Below are 20,710 nucleotides of genomic sequence, written 5' to 3'. Positions count from 1 at the left end.
TTGAAAACTCTTTTTTAAGAATTAATAACAATGATTAAGACAGATTAAGCACACCATAGCTATATAGGATTGGATCTTAGGGAAACAAAACAAATTGTTTCAGACATAGCAACCCATATGCATCAAGCAGAATAAGAAACAAAGACTAACCTGTCCAGCAGCATTCTTAACAAAAGTGGGCTCAACAGAAAAATGATCTTCTTCAAGTACTCTTCCACAAAGGGAACAACAACTACGATGCAATGGAATGAAGTCTTAGAAGAAACATATATATACAAATGAAGCATCTTAGAAGAAAAATATATACACAAATGAAGCATCTTAGAATGAATAAACCATATACATAAAACAAAATGAAGGAGAGAAGTATCATAATGAAGTAGAACTGTAGGTGATGTAGCTTACATTCTACCATCCACATCTTCTCTCAACGTGTCCCGCGCACAATAAACACACCAAACCATGCTCAAAGAGAACTGAATCAACTCAAACTACAATGGTCAGCTTTATGCATATTGAGCAAGGAATTCAACCAGAATGATATTTCAAAAAAAAAAAAAGTGAATTTATTCAATGCACACGAAGGTGGATATGAATTCCTTATTTGTAATAATCAGCCACACGCTACGATTTGGCAATCCTAACTCATATGATTTAAATCCTCTAACTCAATCACTTTTGGTTTACTTGAATCAGAGTCAAAAGTGTATAAAGCAGCTGACACATCTCAGTGTCATTAAGGAATGTATTAAACGAGCTGTTTTGTCAACATCCAGACGACTATAAAGAACGAGATCAATGACAAAATGTCAAGCCCGATAATTATCAATTCATCCAATGAAGTACTAAAACATCCAAGGTTTAGAATTACTAAAAACATATCACACAACTTTTAATTAACTCAAGAGTACACACCAAGATGACTACTCAATTGAACTTCTATAACATATAGTATATCTCAGAGGAGGCAAAAAGTGGGTATTCCTCAAAGCTTCAGCTTTTTCGGGTTTTTTTTGTTTTTTCTCCAATGAAAACTGAAAATAACAACAAAAAAAAAGTGCATGATCACTGACAAGATAATTATTAGTTTATCCATTACAAATTCCATAAGCATCCATAGAGGTATCAACCAAATAGATTAGATTTTAACAGGTACCTGTGTCCTTGTGGCCAATATCAGAGTTACTGATACCTGTTGCGCTACGTGTAATTAGTCGAGGTAAAAGCTAGCCCAAACACCACGGTTACCAAACAAAAAAAAGGGACTTGGAACAGTGGAAAAGTACCTTGATAAACAGAGACTTCGGAGCAAGATGTGAACCCAATCAATCAAACTTGACTACTGAGTAATTGTGTATAGTAAAAGAAATTGTGGGTATTCCCCGAGTTGTAATCTTTTTTAGTCCCTTATTCAGATATTAATGTGCGGACCACTTTCCCCAATTCGTCCGAATTTGGGGGGAACTATATTACAAATAACGGTCTTTAAAGCTGCTACCTCCACGGCTCCAACTTCCCAGTTCATAGTGCGGAAGGGATTGCAACTGCAACTTATCGGGCCGGTCTTTCCCAATAAATTTATACTAATGGTAGATTTTTATTTGTTAAAAATTTGAAAATGAGGTAGTTTTAAAATAAAAGATATAAAAAGTAAAAATAAATTTTTAAAAAATAGAGTTTTACGACAATTAGGTTATTTTATGAAAATAAAAGAATATTAATTTTTTTTTTTTGATAAAATAAATTAAGAAATACAAAAAATGAATATAAAAATAGCGAAAACACCTCTTGAAGTAATTTTTAAATAAGTATTCATGGTTCAACGGGCAATTATTAGTTCATAGCCAAATGTATCCTAAGGGAAATGCAATTGAAAAATATTTATGGTAAAATAAGTATTTTAAAATAAAGTAAAAATATATTTCAAAATATTGTGAGTAATATTCATGGTCAAACACATGCTAAAAATATCTATGAGTATTTAGGATGACATTCATATTAATTGGTGATCTAATTAGCGCCAGCCCAAACACAAAATATTGAACTTGTTTTATGATAAAATTAGAACATATCATATAAATTTTATCGAAAAATATCGAAGTCGCAATTTAATATAATTTTATAAAAGAATTAATTTCATAAGTCACTTGTAATTCTCTTGAAAAAAAGGTTTTATGACCTTTTTATAATAATTAATTTGTTGTATTTACACATAGATGTCTTCATTTACATACACAAAAAAAATAAAATAAAAAAATTATTTTTCTATTTCAATTAATAAATAATCAAGAGATCTCATTTCTTCAATTTTATCATAGAGGAATGTGATGAGGCAAATGAGACATCGGTGCTCTCAATTCAAAAGTGACAAACTATTAATAAGGAATGCTTCTTTATTTGATGAATCTACATTCTATAAATTTGAATTAATCATCTAATAGGGTTAATACTGAAGATTGAATAATCGTAAGGAAACATACTCTTTTTTCATTTAATTTTATTCCGTCTTAAGAAATGTATATTTATTTTTTATATTTATGAATTATAATAAAAACACCATCAAGACTTTAAAATAGTATCATAAAACATATCCTAAAAGAATTTCGATCAGACAAGATAACTTACAGATATGAAATCGAAGAAGACAAAAACAATAGCGTTGAAAGATCGAAGACGGCGTTTTCCTTGCTGAAACCAAAGACTTGAGACCTAAATTTTTGTGAGTTGGCCTTTATAGGAAAAATAAAAGTATACAAATTATCTTCATTCATTTTGATTAAGTACAAAAATACCCGTACGAACCCAAAACTCCAACTACACAGTAAATTAAAATAGGTAACAATATTGAGGCCATTAAATGAGTTAAAATAGATTGTTCAATTTTTTATTCATGACGTACAATTGACAGCAACAAATAACAATATTGAATATCAAAAACACCTTTAAAAACAATTGGTTAAAATTAGATTTTTTTACCATCAAAGAAAACGTACAAACTCAAAAGCATAGGTGTACATGCCATTGCTGCAAATAATAAGGAAAAATCCCAAAACACCACCAACCCAAGGTAATCAAGCAACTCAACTATCCAACTATATTAAGAATAATTCCAAAATATTCATCTTTCTTTTGCAAATAGGTTTATAAGAAAAATATTATGTCAATGAATCTATATATAAAGATTTTGAATTTGTTCATAATGATCATATTATATTGCGTTGATGTTTATAAATAATAACACGATTTTTTATTTTAATCCCAATGCAAAAAGTAATAAATCTATTATTACTCTTTAATTTTCTCTTAAATTTATTTATTTTCATGATAATAATTTAATTTATTACGTTTGAGCAAAATTTAAGTTATTAGTTGATGAAAAAAACATATATAATTCAACTATTCACTAAGTTGGAATAATGATGCTTTGGCAACTACACATATTGCACGAAATCCCCCTTTTTATTACTCCTAACTATTATTCTTAAACAAAAATAAATCTTATATCAAGAAAACGTTAGTAGAAAATACTTCAAAGTGATTCATGAGTGAAATTATGCATCATTGTGCATACTGCTTTAGGATTGAAAATGGGTGGTTAATTTCAAAACATTTAAAAGGAAATGATTAGTGATGCATTTCGTGACGATAACAATTGCTTTTTATTGTAACGATGACTTACTTATTACCAACACAAGAACAAATATGAAGCAGCGCAGTAGCATCAATTAGAGCAGAGCTTGCTAGTTTCTCTACATACTCAACTTAGATTCCCATTTTTAAAGTTTGGTGGTTGCTTTTTACATGCATTTGTAACTAAAGATGTAGACCCGCTCATAATTAACTTGGTTTTATCTGTGAAAATATTATTACGAATAAGCAAGTCATTTCTTTTCCAAAATGTCAATCACAATACCCCAAAATCAATTATGCTAGTTAAGGTAACGGAATGAACGTGATCCTTAAAATTTCCGACTCAGGTTGATAATTCGACAGCCAGATATTAAGATAGTAAGTTAAGGATGTCTCTAGTGTTCATTTGAAAGGGGAGTGGAGATATTATTACATAAAGTTGGAAGATTATCACTTTCTCTGGATTCCTTTCAGCTGAGGATGTCCTCGCTTGAATATTACATACAAGTAGGGGTGGACATGGTACGCTATCAAAAACTGCGTACCATGCCTACCCTTACCGCAAGAATGTTTACATCAAACCATTAAATCCTCATCGACTTGATTAAGATAAGAAGATGGGCAAATTCCAAGGTAGAGAACGGCCTCTAGCAACATACTGAATGAACAGGGCAAAAGAACAAATGATGATCAACGTTATATCATATGATGAAAGAGCACATCAGAAAACAATAGGGCAGATTTCTACTGCAACTAGTGCCACCACACAAACACTTGCACAGCTAGCAAACATGAAATCCTTTAACCATGAAATCCTTTAAAACTTCAACTTGATGAGATGGGGAAATAAGATTTGGGACATGCCACACTAGGAATATTGTTCCAATGCTTAGGATAAATCAAAATTTCCAAAACAGTACAAAATACAGCTCTCTAAATACGAAACCAAGATTCAACTCACTTAATATCGAACAGTGAAGACTAAATAAAATTCAACTTTCAATTAGCAGCTAAATTACTAGCTCTCTGTCTGCTCCCTAAGCCTTCGAATGGTGCTCCTTACGGTGACAGCGCTGGCAGTGCTGGAGAAAAAAGAGGAAAAAAGAATTAGCACTTCAAGCATAGAACGAGAAAGAGAACTGCAAGAGTTTAGATGATGATTACTTCAATGTGTAAGCACCACCGGCTTTCACTTTGCCACAGTCCTTGCAACCCCAAATACCAACAGCTTTCCTCTTGACGGCATACTACAAGGTAAGAACAGAGGGACATTATTATCAATATAATAATTACCCGAGTGCTCTATAACAAACTATCATATAAAAACACCGGAGAATTGTACCTTGCCGCAGAACTCACAGAAGTACTTGCTGTGCTGACTGACCTCCATCTTCTTGATCTGCTTCCTCAAACTGGCACCATAACGGGTACCTATATTTTGGGAGAAACCGGAGATTATTCAAGGACTTCCTTAGAAAAACTGATGACTAAATACGCACCTTCCAACATTTTAAGAAAGAAAAGAAAAAGGAAAACCTTTTAGATGATACCATTAGTAGACAATTGTCCTAGTGGAAGGTAATAAACAAAATAATGGCCAGCAATGAAGTAATGGAGACAGAATTCACATACCTTACTAATAACTTATTGTTATTGCACATACTTACAGTTTTAAAAAGTTCATCAAGTTTTTTATATTGGAAAACCATTTTGATGATATAAGATGTGAATATGCAATCTTCTAGATTACACTACTACTTGTTCACCATTAAAATACAAAATTAACACAAAAGCATCTTAGCATTTTAGGTACACACCATACTTCCCGACAATTCCAGCCTTCTTGGTTCTCTTGGTCTGCATTAACAAAGGAGCTTCATTTAACAATCATGTCAAGCTAATATGAGAATAGAAACGGTAGAATGAAGAAAAAAGAAACATATCCACAGCCAAACAAGAAAATATAAGTGTTATCCCATTTAAACAACCATAACGTAAGAGTAAAGGACCCAAGATATTTCTCTCTACATATGTGTATGCACGTATATATACATCGAGTCCAAAATATTTAAATATATAATTTATACTCTGTTTTAGATTCTAGAATTTAAAGGAAAAAAATACTAGCTATATCACAAAATTACAAGAGTATGCATACAATGAGCTGAGTATTACAAATAGAAAATCTTTAGCACCGTTTGTTATACTTTTAAACACCAAACAAAAACATAAGGAGATGCGCATATAATAAGCTTAAAGCCTCCACTTTAGCTACCTTAGAACTTTAATTACAATGATAAACCAATTTGTCAACTAGAAGAGCCAACAAAATTAATTAACTGAACATTTCACCTAATAGAGGATAACTCAAACACTTAAACCAGAAACCAAATTGCCATTAAAGCAATACAGGATGTGTAAAGCTGAATAATTGTATACTAATCAAATTGCTAATTACTGAAGGTATTAAACAGCAATTCTTTGTTTGATTTGAAGAGTAGAGAGTACCATTTTCGGCGAACTGGTGAAGAACCTTGAGACCTGATGGAAGAGAAATACGCCGCGGCAGCTGCAACAAAAACCCTAGATTGCAAATAATCAGTTATCGTTGGTGCTTTTATATGGGTGGCCAGGTTCTAGTCTATTTAGGTGGATCCTGACATGGGCTTTGCCCTAAAGTCCAGTAGGGGATGAAGGCCCATTTAGGCCCTTTATCTAATGTAGCATTCGGGGAAAAACATTTTTATGACCTCTTTGGACAAGTTTTCTGAGGGTAAAAAAACGGTAAATAGTTCCCAAAATGAAATATTTTCATGAAGTTTGGAGTTGAAAATGAAATTGTATCTACTTTTAAGTTTTGCACAAAGTTGAGAACATATTCTTGGTGGAATATATATTTAAACAAAACTTTAAAAGTAAAAATTAACAACAACAACAACATATCTAGTGAAATTCAACAAGCGAGGTCTAAGAAGGATAAATTATATGTATGCCTTACCACTATCTCGAGAGGGTATTTTCTAAAATACCTTTGGCACAAGTGCAACAAGTTCAAATACAAAAAAGAAGGGAAGTGTGAAGAAAATATAAGTAACTAAAAAGGAAACTATGCGGAGTCTACAAGAAAAAAATAATAACAATTAACTAGTGTGATAATCAAAACACCATAAACAACAGACCATGATAGATACCACGCGTAGGAATTAGCTCCAACTCAACATTTACAGCTAAACCCTAAACTATCATGCTAAAGCTAGTACACGACAAACACCCACAAACGTAAACCCTCAAAAAGAAAGAAGATACTCCTACCTAGACAATCTTCTACTCTAATACGCGTCATGCACACCCTTCTATCTAAGGTCATGTCCTTAGTAATCTAAAGACGCATCATATCCTGTCTAATTACCACTCCCCAATACTTTTGGGGGGGGGGGGGGGGGGGGGGCTATATCTGCCTCTCATCATACCTTCTATCTCTAACCTCTTGCACTTACTTACCAGGGCATCTGCATCATGCCTCCTCGCTTGTCCGGACCATCTCAATATCCCTTCCTTTATCTTGTTCACAAGGGAGGTTGTTTTTACCTTATTTCAAATAATTTCATTCATAATCCTATTCGCACCTAGTGTTCTTATCCATCTACTTCAACTTCTTCATCTCGCACAACAAACATCTTCTAAGTATAAGAGTTTTTGACTAGCCAACACTTTACCTCATACAATAATGTCAGTCTAACCACCATTTTATATAATTTACTTTAAGTTTTGGTGATATCTTTTTATCACGCAACACTCCGGGAAGCGGGTTTTCACTTTATTTGTTCCTCTCTAATATATATCATCATTGATATCCCCACTTTCTTGAATTACAGAGCCAAGATACTATAAAATATCTCTCTTGGGGATACCTTGTGAGTCAAGCCACACTTCCACGCTTGCCTCATCTAACAACTCACTGAATTTGCACTTCAAATACTTTATTTTGATCCTGCTCAACCTAAACCCTCTGGCTTTCAGAGTTTGTCGCCATACCTACAACCTAGCATTCACTTTGCTATGCATCTCATCAATCAGTACTATATATATCATTCATAAATAACACACACCAAGACATTTTATCTTAAATATACCATAGCAATTCATTCATCATCAAGGCAAAGAGAAACTGACCAAAAGTTGATCCTAGGGTGTGCAAAAACTGATTTAATCAATAAATTGAACTGGTAAAAATATTATTGTTTTATCGATATCAGGTTATTGGGTTAATGATTTTTAAATGATTTTATAAAAAAAAAAATTGGGATATCAATTCAATTTTAATTTAAAGATTTTACTTAATGGTAAAACCGATAACCCAATAAAATTATATGAAATTTGTAATTTTATAATAGTGACTTTAGATTGTAAATACGTACCCAATTATTTTTTGTATTTCATAGTTGTAGTCTCACTGCTTGTAAATTGTGTAGACTTTATGCATGAAGATAGTGTAGAACCAATAAAAATAAGAGAAATAAAAAAATGGATGAGCATTTTCTTATGGTAAAATCGAAAGTTGAACCGTTAAAGATAAAAAATCGATTAATTAAAAATTGATAATGAATATTTTATTGATTTGATTGTCAACTTAGCGTGCTTACGAACCAAAAATCGATAAATCGAACTGAACCAACTAATATGAATCCCTAGCTAGTGCAACCCCATTTTCATAAAAAAGTGTTTTGAGCCTCGTCTTACCGTTCTAACTTGCATTTTAGTTTCATCATACATATCCTCTATTACGTTAATGTAAGCCGCCGGTATACCTCTAACCTCTGGGCATCTCCAAATGACTTCTCTCGAAACCTTGTCATAGGCTAATTCAAGGTCATGAACACCATATGTAAGTACCTCAACTTTTTTTCAATATTTCTCCATCAATCTCCTTACATGATGGATGACTTTCGTAGTAGATTGTCCACTCACGAATCCAAGTTGATTCTCAAAAATGGATACACTCCTCCCCACCCTCATCTCTATCCCTATTTTTTCAAACTTTCACAGTGTACCGTAATAATTTGATACTCATGTAATTATTACAGTTCTGAATATCACATTTGTTCTTATACAAAGGGAACATTGTATACCACCCCCATTCTCCAGGTATCTTTTCGATCTTAAAAATGACATTAAACAAACCGGTCAACTACTCTATATCTGCCTTGTCCGTGCTCTTCTAAAACTCCACTAAAACCTCACCACGTCCGATCGCTCTTCCCCTGCTCATCTTACTAATAGCGCGCCTCGCTTATTGAAGCATAAATTGCTTGAAAAGATGATGACAAACTATTTTTTAAACCTAAAACAACTTTAAATTAAGGGCAAACAACATAAATTTCAACTGTCTAGTACCTAATTACACTTTATCCCCACTCGTTTCAAAATTACATAAAATCTTGATTTTTGTGTTGCGATTACACTTAGGATAGCGATACTTTACTTAGAGGTTGCGATACATTACTTAGGGGGCACGATCATTACTTAACCGGTCCCCTGATGGTCGCGATACGTTACTCATGGTCAAGATACATTACTCAGCGGGGCCCGCGATGTATATTCCCAATCTCGTGATGTATCGCGACTCTAAGTGATGCATCGCAACGCTAAGTGATGTCATAGTTTTAAGTGATGTATCGCGATCCTAAGTGAAATTTAAGATTTTTGTAATTATTTTATAGGGATAAAATTTTGAGTAAATATGGTAAGAAAAGATGTAGTATCATATAGTTTTTTCTTAAATTAAATTTGAGATTTTCATTAGCTATTTTTTTTTTATATATATTGTAACAGAAAAACGAATAAATTTTTATGGTCAACAGACACAATAATTCGGACTTGCATCAAATTGAAAGATGCGTAGACGTATGGCGTGACAAATTAAGATGTCACATGGCAATTAGCGCGTACGCGGACGTAACACACCAGAAATTGATTGAAAAGGTGGAACAATAAAAATTGAAACAATTTAATCTTTCAAAGTCCATTTTGTTTCTTTCATTTGTACTTTGATCTTACAAGTTACCTTAAAAGATTCTTCCAAATAATAATAATTCAAAATCTTTTGCAGACATTAATTCTTAATTTTCTCCCCTTTTTCGAAAACCCCAATCTCCATAATCCTCAAAATTTCCAATTTTCTTCATTCAATTTCTCAATTAAAGTAAGCCATGATGATGTTAGTAAATTGTTCGAATTGTCATACCCCATTACAGCTACCGCCCGGTGCGCGATCCATTCGTTGTGCTGTTTGCCAGGCAGTAACACAGTTGGCTGACCCACGCGCTGTTCCTCCACCGTCGCCTCATCAGTACAACCACCCACCACCAGCTGCGGCACCTCCGTCACCGTACAGCCACGCGCCACCTGGACCACCACCGAATGCTCATGGGAGAAAGAAAGCCGTGATTGTTGGTATATCGTATAGGTATTCTAGACATGAGCTTAAAGGGTGTCTTAATGATGCTAAATGTATGAAATATTTGTTGATCAACAAGTTCCAGTTTCCGGAGGCGTCTATTCTTATGCTCAATGGTAAAAAAAAATTGAATCTTTGTTTGATTTATTTTTGGCTGTTTTGCAATTATTTGAATTGATTTGGTGCGTAAATTAGGATGATTTGTATAATTCTGCTGTTTTGGTATTGTTCTTTTGGAGATTTCGTTTAGCTTACCCTACTTATTTGGAATGGAGATATAGTTTATTGATGATCCCAACGGATTTCTTCTCATCTATCCTATCCTTGATGGATAGAGTTAGCCTGGCCTTGGGGGATAGAGTTACCGGGTGCCTGATGCTGGTGGGAGGTGCAGGTATCCCGTGGAATTAGTCGAGATGCACGAAAGCTGGCCTCGCCCAGATACAACAGTTATCAAAACAAAAAATTAAAGAAGATATAGTTGATTGATGATATTACCTTTTGGAAATCTTAGGGAAGGAAACAACTTTATATGGAAGCAAGCGAAAATATTGATTAAGATTCCAGAAGTTGCAAGTAGTAATATTATTATGGTTTTATTTTCCTTTTTGAGCAAATCAATACGCTACTTTGTTCCCGGATACACATGTAGTTTTGTAACCATGTCCCTTTTAAGCAAATGATCATGATAACATTTCAGAGGCTCAAGGGATAGCTTAGTTTGGTTAGGGTCATCAAATAGTTAGTCACCCAAGGAGCAAATGAGAAAAAGCCATTGTCAGGCTCCTAGGTAGGAGGGGGGGAGGGTTTCAGGTTGGGCCAATCATAGTATGAGAAAAAGGACAACATATTCTACAAGATTAGATGATGATATCATCAAATATGAACATCTAACATTATGGATATTAGTTGTCCTGCAGTCGTTTTAATAGGTTCTTTCATTTGTTCATGGGTTCAAACCTTGGAAACAACCTCTGGTAGGAATGCAAGGTAAGGTTGCGTACAATAGACTCTTGTGGTCGACCCCTTCCCCGGACCCTGTGCATAGCGGGAGCTTTAGTGCATCGGGTTGTCCTTTTTTTATTTTTGCCACCTCTAGAGTCTTGATAACTTATAAGTCTTCGAAGGAGGTTTTTGCTTTTTTAGACTTTCTGGCTGTAAGCATTACTGGAATACTCCCTGTGTATTCCTTTGTTTATAATACATGTTACATTTTTCAAAAAAAAAAAAAAGAGTCTTGATTGCCACCAACGACTTTCAAAAGCGAATTACATTTTGCTTTGTACCTAACTAAACTTCAAGGATGAATAGTTATGATTGTACGTGTACACTCTTCTATTGATCAGAAGTGCTGATGCTTGATTTTTTGTCAACTTTTGGTAATTTGCTTTATGGCTGCATATCGGTCGGTTCGGTTTTGAATGTTATCGGTTCTACTTACTGATTATTGTTTTGTAGACATGCTAAAGCATTAAGATATCGTCTTGAAAAGATTTTCACTCAATTATATTCAGAGAGGGCTTTTGCCTCAATATATACAAGATGCTATACAGGGTATAGTTGAACACAAACTCTCTAAGAGATAAACTATACAATTCTAATCAAATATAAATACAAATATGTGACTATTATGGTGTCCTAACATGCCCCCGCTAGCTGAGCAGTGGCTGGGCAACTGCAAGCTTGGAACGCAGGAGATGAAACCGACGGGAAGGAAGGCTCTTGGTGAAGATGTCTGCTAACTGATCCAAGGAACTGATGTAGCGAACGTTCAAGTCCTTTGAGGCTACTTTCTCTCGAACAAAATGAAAATCTAACTCAATATGTTTGGTTCGCGCATGAAAATTAGGATTGGCAGTGAGGTAGGTAGCGGACAGATTATCACACCATAGTATGGGAGCTTGGGGAAGAGAGACACGCAGCTCTTGAAGAAGATGTTGCAGCTAGGTAACTTCGGCAGAGCCGCAGCTAAGGCCCTATATTCAGCTTCGGTACTAGATTGTGCAACTACTCGCTGCTTCTTTGAGCTCCATGACACTAAATTGGGTCCAAGAAATATACAATAACCATTGGTAGCCCAGTCCGCATCTGTGAAGGTTTAAAGTGGTAAGGAGCTAGTGGAACGCAAATGCAAGCCGAGGTTTATAGTTGCCTTTAAATAGTGCAACAAACGTTTCATAGCAGTGAAATGAGACTCCATAGGATTATGCATGAATCGACGTAATTTGTTGACAGTGAATGACACATCTGGACGCGTGATGGTTATAAATTGAAGAGCTCCTATCAAGCTGCGATACAATGATGGATCCGAAAACGGTGAACTCCCATGTTGAGACAATTGAAGTCATGTGGCCATAGGTGTACCAGTTGGCTTTGCACCATCTATATTGGCACGAGCAAGGAGTTCTCGTATGTATTGTGATAGTGGGCTGATAATGGACCTCAACACCAAGAAAGTAGTGTAGCTTACCAAGATCTTTTACAGCAAAGGCATTAGACAATTGAAGAACAAGGCTTGCAATGAACTCATTAGAGCTTACTGTAACAATAAAATCATCCACATACACAAAGATAATAGTAATATGACCGTCAAAATTGCGTATAAACAGAGACGTATCAGATTTGGAAGGTACAAAATTGAGTTCAAGCAATTTCGAGCTAAGCTTCTCAAACCATGCCCGAGGTGCTTGTTTAAGGCCATAAAGGGCTTTGTGAAGCTTGCACACATGGTTGGGATATCTTGGATCAGTAAATCCAGGGGGTTGAGACATGTATACCTCTTTATGTAATTGCCCGTGAAGAAATGCATTTTTGACGTCGAGCTTCCGTAAAGACCACCCTTTGGACAGAGCTAAAGACAAAACCAGTCAGATTGTTGTAGGCTTTACCACGGGACTGAATGTTTCATGATAGTCTACTCCAGCCTCTTGGCTAAATCCCTTTGCCACTAAACGAGCCTTGTAACGCTCAATGGAGCCACTAGGATTGAGTTTTAACTTAAAAATCCATTTGCATGCCACAACATTCTTTGCCGTAAAGGATGGAACAAGGGACTAAGTACCGTTTTGCAAGAGGGCGTTGTACTCTTCTTGCATAGCCTTTCGCCATTTTGGATCCTTGTTGGCTTGGGTAAAATTGGTAGGTTCAGGTGGAAGGGTAGATGGAGGCAAAGGATATTTTGTGGCAATGTGAGCTTGGGGAAGTTGTGATTTGTCTTTACTCCTGGTGACCATAGGATGAGGTACAAAGGATGTGGTCCGAGCCGCCGATGGTTGAGAATTAGGAGCAACGGTAGGTGTATCAATAGATACTGGAAGATCAACAGTAAGGTTAATAGCAGGGATGGAAGACGGAGACAAATCAGATGGGACCGAAAAACACACCGGTGAGCTTGACGATGGACTTGGTGAAGAAGGATTTGACGAGTTTAACGATGGAATTGGCGAGACAACATCTGCTACAGAACTATTATTGGCAGACGTGATAGGCGAAGTGGAATTACAAGGAGCAATGATGGGTAACGAGGTCATGACAGTAGAGTCGGAAGTCGGTGCTCTATTTGAAGTCGAAGATAAACTAACAAAAGGAAATTGTAACTCGTCAAAAATCACATGCCGAGATATATATATTCGGCCACTAGGGACATGTAAACACTGATATCCTTTATGATTTCCACTATACCCCAAGAAAATACACTTTAAGGATCAGAAGGCTAGTTTGTGAGAATTATAGGGACGAAAGAATGGGAAACACGCGCAGCCTAAAGTTTTCAGAAAATGGTAATCAGGAATTTGTTTGAACAACTTCTCATAAGGTGAAACATTATTGAGCGAGGGTGTTGGGATACGATTTATAGTGTAAACGGCAATAGCAAAAGCATGATCCCAAAAGGTGAGAGGAAGGGGTGCATGTGCGAGAAGTGTTAAACCCATTTCAACAATATGACGATGTTTTCTTTCGGCAGTACTATTTTGTTCATGGGTATGGGGACAAGATAAGTGATGAACGATCCCCTCTTGAGCAAAAAAGTTGGATAATTTCCTATATTCACCACCCCAATCAGATTGTACCACTTTTATATGGCGCTTAAAGAATTTCTCGATTTGAGTTTTAAACCGTAAAAATATTGTATAAACTTCATTTTTGGAACTCATAGGAAATAACCATGTAAATTTGCTAAAGTCATCAATAAAAGAAACATAATAACGGTATTTATTACTAGCCAATTGTGGAGCAGGACCCCATACATCACTGTGGATCAAATCAAGGGGAAAACTAGCACTAGAACTAGAATTAGAAAACGGCAATTTGTGACTCTTGCCATATTGGCAAGAAGAACAAACACTAGACTGAGGACTTAATTTGACCGGTAAAGAAAGACTCCTAATAATACTATTGACTGCTCGTAGAGACGAGTGACCTAAACGACTATGCCATAGATCAAAAGATGACTTGGAGACATGGAAAGCCTGTGATTTATTTGAGGAAGAAGGCTAGCTGAGTAACTGGGTTGCAAGGAGGCGATAAAGGCCATGCTCAAGAGTCCCGCGCAGTAGTACTTTCCCCATTGCCCGATCCTTCACAAGACAAAAACGAGGGTGAAACTCAAATATAACATCATTATCAGAAGTGAACTTTGCTACACTAAGCAAATTCTTGGTAATTTTAGGCACCAATAATACATTAGATAAATGTAAAGGTCGACTAACTATAGGTAAGATAGCATTACCAAAGTGAGAAATTGTCAAACCTGTGCCATTACCAATATGAATTTGATCGTTTCCCATATACTCTCCTCGTATCGCCATATTCTGCATATCGTTAGTTAAATGATGAGTAGCCCCAGAATCCGGATACCAATTTGAGTCTCCAACCGTAGAAGGTTGTGCAATGAGAGCAGCCATGTGCGATTTGGAAGGAGCTTGATAGGCATGGTCAAAACGATGGTAGCAAACCAAGGCGGAGTGACCAAATTTATGGCAAACTTGACATTGATTTTGGTTGGATGAGTTGGCGTTGCGACCTCGACCTTGTCCTCGTCCAAATCTGCCACCATAAGCCTGATTGTTATTGACATTAGTAGGCTGCTTAAAGGAGTTATCATTCTTAGTATTGTTGGATTGTCTAGTAGACAAGTTGGCTTGGCTTAATCCTTGTTCTGTACTTGGCATTTGCTCCAAACGATACTCTTGACTTAAAAGCAAGCCATGAAGATCGGCTAATGAAATGAACTCTGCCCTAGTAGTGACTGAGACAACCACAGCATCATATTCTTGTCCAAGTCCTCCAAGAATATATGACAAGATCATCATCAGTGACCGGGTGTGCCGCAACCGCGAGATTATCGGTACAAGTCTTCATTTTTTGAAGATATTCTACCATGGATGAGTTTCTTTCTTTGTGGTTTGTAATTGCAACCTTAATTGCATTATCCTAGCCTTAGATTGCGATGCAAACATCGTCTCAAGTGCTTACCAAACCGCCTGAGATGTTGTACAACCAACTACTTGGGCTAAAATCCCTTTGGTGAGGGTTGAGAGAATCCAACTCAATAAAAGTTGGTCTTGTTTGATCCATAAACTGTACGCTGGGTTGATAACCCCGTCAGTTGAGGTTGCTTCAAATAAGCTATTTGGAGTGAACTTTGGAGGGCACTTGTGTGTACCATCCACATATCCCTCGAGTTCGTTACCCCTTAGAACTGGGAGAATTTGTGATTTCCATACAATATAGTTATGACGGTTTAATTTGAGAAGATGAGACTGATTAACGTTGGTTGCGAGCGACGAAAAATTCTGGGAAGGGGTTTGTGAGGTGATACTGGTAATTGAGGGAAGCGCCATTGTGGGACGTGAGTCTTCGCAAGGCTTTGATACCATGAAAAGATTTTCACTCAATTATTCAGAGAGAGCTTTTGCCTCAATATATACAAGATGCTATACATGGTATAGTTGAACACAAACTCTCTTAAGAGATAAACTATACAATTCTAATCAAATATAAATACATAATATGTGACTATTATGGTGTCCTAACACGTCTATTGGTTAATTGGTAATTTATCGTTATTGGTTCAGTTATCAGGTTAACCGTCAAGATGTCACACGAAAAATCTCACAAGTATGTTTAACTAGAAAAAAATGAGTGAAAAGAGAAAGAGCCTATAGAACTAGCCCAACTGGAGCAACGAACTTTAATTTATATTTGAATAACATTCCCTTTACTTTTCATCGACACGCCATTAATCTTCTTTTTAGGATATTTTACATATTGAAGGGTAAAATTGTAATTTAATAAATTACTAATGGGTTGTTGGTTCACCTGTTAAGAAAAATGCTCAACCCGAGAACCGAACCAATAACACAATAATTTGGAACAGTTTATCGATAATCAACTGTTAAACCAATAACCCCAATCATTAGTCCAATATCTCAATTATCGGTTCGGGTTATTGGTTCAACTGTTAATTTCCACAGCCCTAATTTGCTTCAAAGATGTGTTTCATAATTTCAACTCTCTTGTCCAAATACATGTGCAGAAGAGGAAACCGACCCATATAGAACTCCGACTAAACAGAACATACGCATGGCATTATATTGGCTTGTACAGGGATGCCAACCAGGAGACTCGCTACTCTTTCATTATTCTGGTCATGGCTCAAGACAAAGGAATTACAATGGAGATGAAGTGGATGGATATGATGAAACTTTATGTCCCTTAGATTTTGAAACTCAGGGTATGATTGTTGATGATGAAATCAATGCAACAATTGTCAGGCCTCTTCCTTACGGAGTAAAACTTCATGCCATAATAGATGCTTGCCACAGCGGAACTGTTTTAGACCTTCCATTCCTTTGTAGAATGAGCAGGTATGTCACTTTATCCTTAGTAATTTATGTTTTTTCTTGTTAGATATTGTTACCTATTGTTTGAAGCATTTAGGTATAATTGGATATACAAGAGGTTGAATTTCATAAAATATGTTGAATGGGTATTCATTTTACACCTAAGAGATTCCTAATTTTAAAGATTAACAAAGTATGTCTTGTTTGGTTTTCATCTAGGATTGATGGCCGATAAGTAAGAGCCATCTACTGATAGTATTTTCTGACATTTGAGTATGATATGTTCCATAAATGACTCTTTAGTTCGTGAATATATGGTTTGACTGAACGACAAATTCTACAAATACTATTAAATTAGAACATGATATGCAGTCCCTGGACACCGCGCATAGTGGTAGCTTTAGTGCACCGGGCTGCCCTTTTTAGAACATGATATACAGCTCACAAGGTAACACCTTGAAAATGTCATCATTGAAAATGTTGTGTAATTTTTCCTCATTTCCAGCTATGTTAAACTTCTTATTCCACTCTATCTTTGGTAACACTTACTTTTGTAACTTCATGGAAATAGGAGCGGACAATATGTATGGGAAGATCATCGTCCCCGTTCTGGTGTCTGGAAAGGAACTAATGGTGGTGAAGTTTTCTCTTTTAGTGGTTGTGATGATGATCAAACTTCTGCTGATACATCTGTAAGTTTGATTAATCTTATCCCTCTTTTTGTGTGCTGAGTTTAACTTGAAACTATTAGCTTATCCCTCTTTCGTTGTACTGGATTTAACTTGGAAGCTATTAGCTTATCCCTCTTTCTGGAAGCTATTAGGAAACTAATAACGTTGATGTGCAGGCGCTTTCAAAAATAACTTCAACTGGTGCTATGACTTTCTGTTTCATTCAAGCTATTGAGCGCGGTCATGGAGCCACATATGGAAGTATATTGACTGCAATGCGAAATGCCATCCGACAAGCTGGTGGAAGTTCAGGGGGTGACTTTGGTGGGGGTGCTGTCACATCTCTCATCTCGATGCTTTTGACTGGTGGTAGTCTCAGTATTGGCGGAGGCTTTAGTCAGGTAACTCACACATATTATGTTAATTTGCTACTGACTTGTATTTTTCTCGTCAACAATCTCTTTTTTCATAAAGAAAAAGGGTTGTTCTTCAAGAATCAGTGTTTAAATTCTGAATCCTATCTGTAGCAAGTGGTTTAAACTTTAAATAATTTCATACATTTTGAATCCCAGACCCCACTTTGTGGGACTACACTGGGTAGTTGTTTGTTGTGTTTTGATTAAAGAATTGGCTTTTGTATACATTTTTAATCTTTAAAATTCTAATAATCTAGTGATTCCAATTTTTTACCAATAAGTAGAATGTCAAGAATATCTCTTATCTTTGAATAATTCAAATTTAGTTTGAACTGAATTTTTTTTTTTTGATGTTCACTTCACGCCTTTAATTTTGGGCTTTCCACTTACTATAGTGATCTTAGGTTGATCCAACCTTGTTCTTCCTTTCGGGTGATTATGGGAGTTTATTGCAGAACCCTTGCGTATGTTACCCACATCTTAAATTCTTTTTGGCATTGAGGAGAAGTGTCAACTCCATTTGCAGCTTGCAAGACCATAAATGCCTTAGCTATGCTCTTAAAGATTGTGTGTTTATTACCTTTATTCTTTTGAAATTCTGACAAATATGAAACTTACTTTCAAGATGTAAAAGCATTCTTTTGCTCTTATTTTCCTGAGTTGCAGCGTTGAAGTGTAGTTCCTGACAGTTGCTCTTTTATGTTGCACTCTTTTCAGGAACCCCAGTTAACCGCTTGCCAGCCATTCGATGTGTATGCGAAGCCATTTTCATTGTGAAACTCCTCGTACCCTCTTGCCCCCTTCCCCTATTTGGTGTGTTTGGATTTGGATTTGGATTCTTTGTGAAGAGAGTAATTTCATCGGCTTCTATAATATGCTGCTTATGCATGAGAATGCAAATAGCTTTCAGATGGAAAGCTTACTCTAATGAAATTCTTGTCAAAATAGCTGGCCCTCAACTGTTGCAATATCTACAGATTTACTGAATTTGTTCATTAATATAGCTGTGAGATGTGACTCCTTGTCTTTTTGGTTCTATACTTGTGAAGTTTGATACTTACGTTCCTCTTTTGCCTTTGTAAAAAAGAAATTCTAGTGTTTGAAACTTTACTTGGATGAGACTACAGATCATCTAGAGGTAACATGAATGCTTGTACATTTGTTCTCTACTTTGATCATCAGAATGCTAATTTTGGTCCTTTCCTTTCCTATGTTTCTTCAGTTTGAACGATCTAGTTTTCGCTCTCAATCCATTACTCATAATAGGTAGTTATGCGTTGTTTAGTTTTCCTTATAAAGAGGTACTTCTATTTCTTTATTTTCTTACTTTCTTGAAATTCGATTTTACTAATTCCCCTTGTTTCCTTCCTTACCTTCGGTTTTCATATTGATTGCTGTTTCCTTTTCCAACTTGTTTGATATGCTTTACATGAGCCTAGGTTCTATCGGAGACAACCTTTCTACCCTCATAAGGTAAGACAAAGGTTTCATACACTCCACCCTTTTCAAACTTCACGTGTGGGGTTTCATATTGTCATGAAATGACCGTTAATTAGCTGTTTAAAATTTAGTATAATTTTTCTATGTCATTATAATCCTTCAAGTTTTTAGTAGTGTCTAGTAATTGCTGTCTTATTATCAGCTGGACACGTGTCACCTAGTCATACTCTTGGTTGGCTTTATTAGCTATTGTACTGGATTATCTGAGGCAATGAATATTATCACTCTATTTACCTATCTCTCTTTCTTCCCTCTTTCTCTCTTCTTTTATTCCTCTTTGCAATTCTCTTCTTCGCGATTAGGTTTTGTAACTACTGTAATCGTGACATTGGTATCAGAGACGTTAGGTTCTCGTGGCAATTTCATGGCGGATAAATTTAAGGGCCTCGAAGAAGGCATAAAAAAGGTCGAAACCCAACTCTATTCGATGGCTACGAAAAATACAAAGAGGTTCGAAGCCTTGGAATCCTCTCAAAATCAGTTCTCCACTCAGCTTAAGGAGACTGTAGCAATGAACCAGCGACTGGAAATGATTATCTCAAAACTTGATACTTTTAAACGAGCTGAGGTTGCAGCTCAGATTCCTCACTCCCCAAGTTCGATGGCTTCGAGACTTCAAGGTTCGTTGCAAATTCATGAGTCAGGCCAGTCTTCAAGCTCTCAAGCTCAAATAACCCCCCAATCGACCCCTAGTAGTTACCCTGTGGGGAGAGGTTTCACATTTCCTCCCATGTTTTCTTCTTAGGGCAATCCCCTGCTTCAAAACCCCACTCTTTCTTCTTCCTTGATCACTTCTACTGTTCCCTTACTCAAAACACTACCAATTCCTACTACTATTCCTATGTCTGTTAACAACCAAATACCCGTTAACTCTCCATTACTTCCATTATCGAACAATAACCTTCCAGAAATGCCGAACAAACCCTTTAAAGCTAAGATTAATTTTCCTGAATTCACAGGCTTTAACCCCAAGGGTTGGATTCGCAAATATGAGCAGTTTTTTGAAATATACCAAATCCCGGAGGCAGAAAAGATGTGTTACGTTGCAGTACATATAAAGGATCAGGCCGATGTTTGGTTTGATAGTCATGTTTTAGAGAATCGTGAAACCAACTGGTTGTTTTTCTGTAATGAAGTCTGTAGGCAATTTGGGAATGTGAGACCATTGGATATTGTAGATGAGTTTAATAA

General features: G+C 36.0%; 3 protein-coding genes across 4 annotated transcripts in view; 1 reads left to right on the top strand and 2 right to left on the bottom strand.

Annotated features, from left to right (window-relative positions):
* LOC107860407 (transcription factor IIIB 70 kDa subunit-like) overlaps positions 1–1,578 on the bottom strand; it is a gene marked incomplete in the record, with an annotated part of 19,376 nt that extends 17,798 nt beyond the window's left edge. Inside the window, 4 exon segments of one of the 2 annotated variants that reach the window (XM_047400312.1) lie at positions 151–232; positions 406–491; positions 1,157–1,192; positions 1,287–1,578. In XM_047400312.1, the coding sequence (XP_047256268.1) occupies positions 151–232; positions 406–464 (141 nt within the window). 2 annotated transcript variants of the gene reach the window in all.
* A 2,835-nt stretch (positions 1,579–4,413) lies between these two features.
* On the bottom strand, positions 4,414–6,454 carry LOC107844440 (60S ribosomal protein L37a). Its single transcript, XM_016688857.2, has 5 exons — positions 6,139–6,454; positions 5,448–5,487; positions 4,973–5,061; positions 4,795–4,877; positions 4,414–4,712 (listed from the first exon to the last, which is right to left on the bottom strand). Exons 1-5 carry the CDS (start codon positions 6,139–6,141, stop codon positions 4,649–4,651), a joined length of 279 nt encoding a protein of 92 aa, XP_016544343.1. The 5' UTR covers positions 6,142–6,454; the 3' UTR covers positions 4,414–4,648.
* Positions 6,455–9,480: 3,026 nt separating this feature from the next.
* LOC107844433 (metacaspase-1) lies at positions 9,481–19,055 on the top strand. Its single transcript, XM_016688850.2, has 5 exons — positions 9,481–10,203; positions 16,626–16,956; positions 17,504–17,624; positions 17,780–18,004; positions 18,737–19,055. Exons 1-5 carry the CDS (start codon positions 9,840–9,842, stop codon positions 18,794–18,796), a joined length of 1,101 nt encoding a protein of 366 aa, XP_016544336.1. The 5' UTR covers positions 9,481–9,839; the 3' UTR covers positions 18,797–19,055.
* Positions 19,056–20,710: the final 1,655 nt, after the last annotated feature.

The sequence above is a fragment of the Capsicum annuum genome, chromosome 1, assembly GCF_002878395.1.
Source record: "Capsicum annuum cultivar UCD-10X-F1 chromosome 1, UCD10Xv1.1, whole genome shotgun sequence".
Taxonomy (NCBI): Eukaryota; Viridiplantae; Streptophyta; class Magnoliopsida; order Solanales; family Solanaceae; genus Capsicum; species Capsicum annuum.
This window is presented reverse-complemented; position numbering and strand designations above follow the sequence as displayed.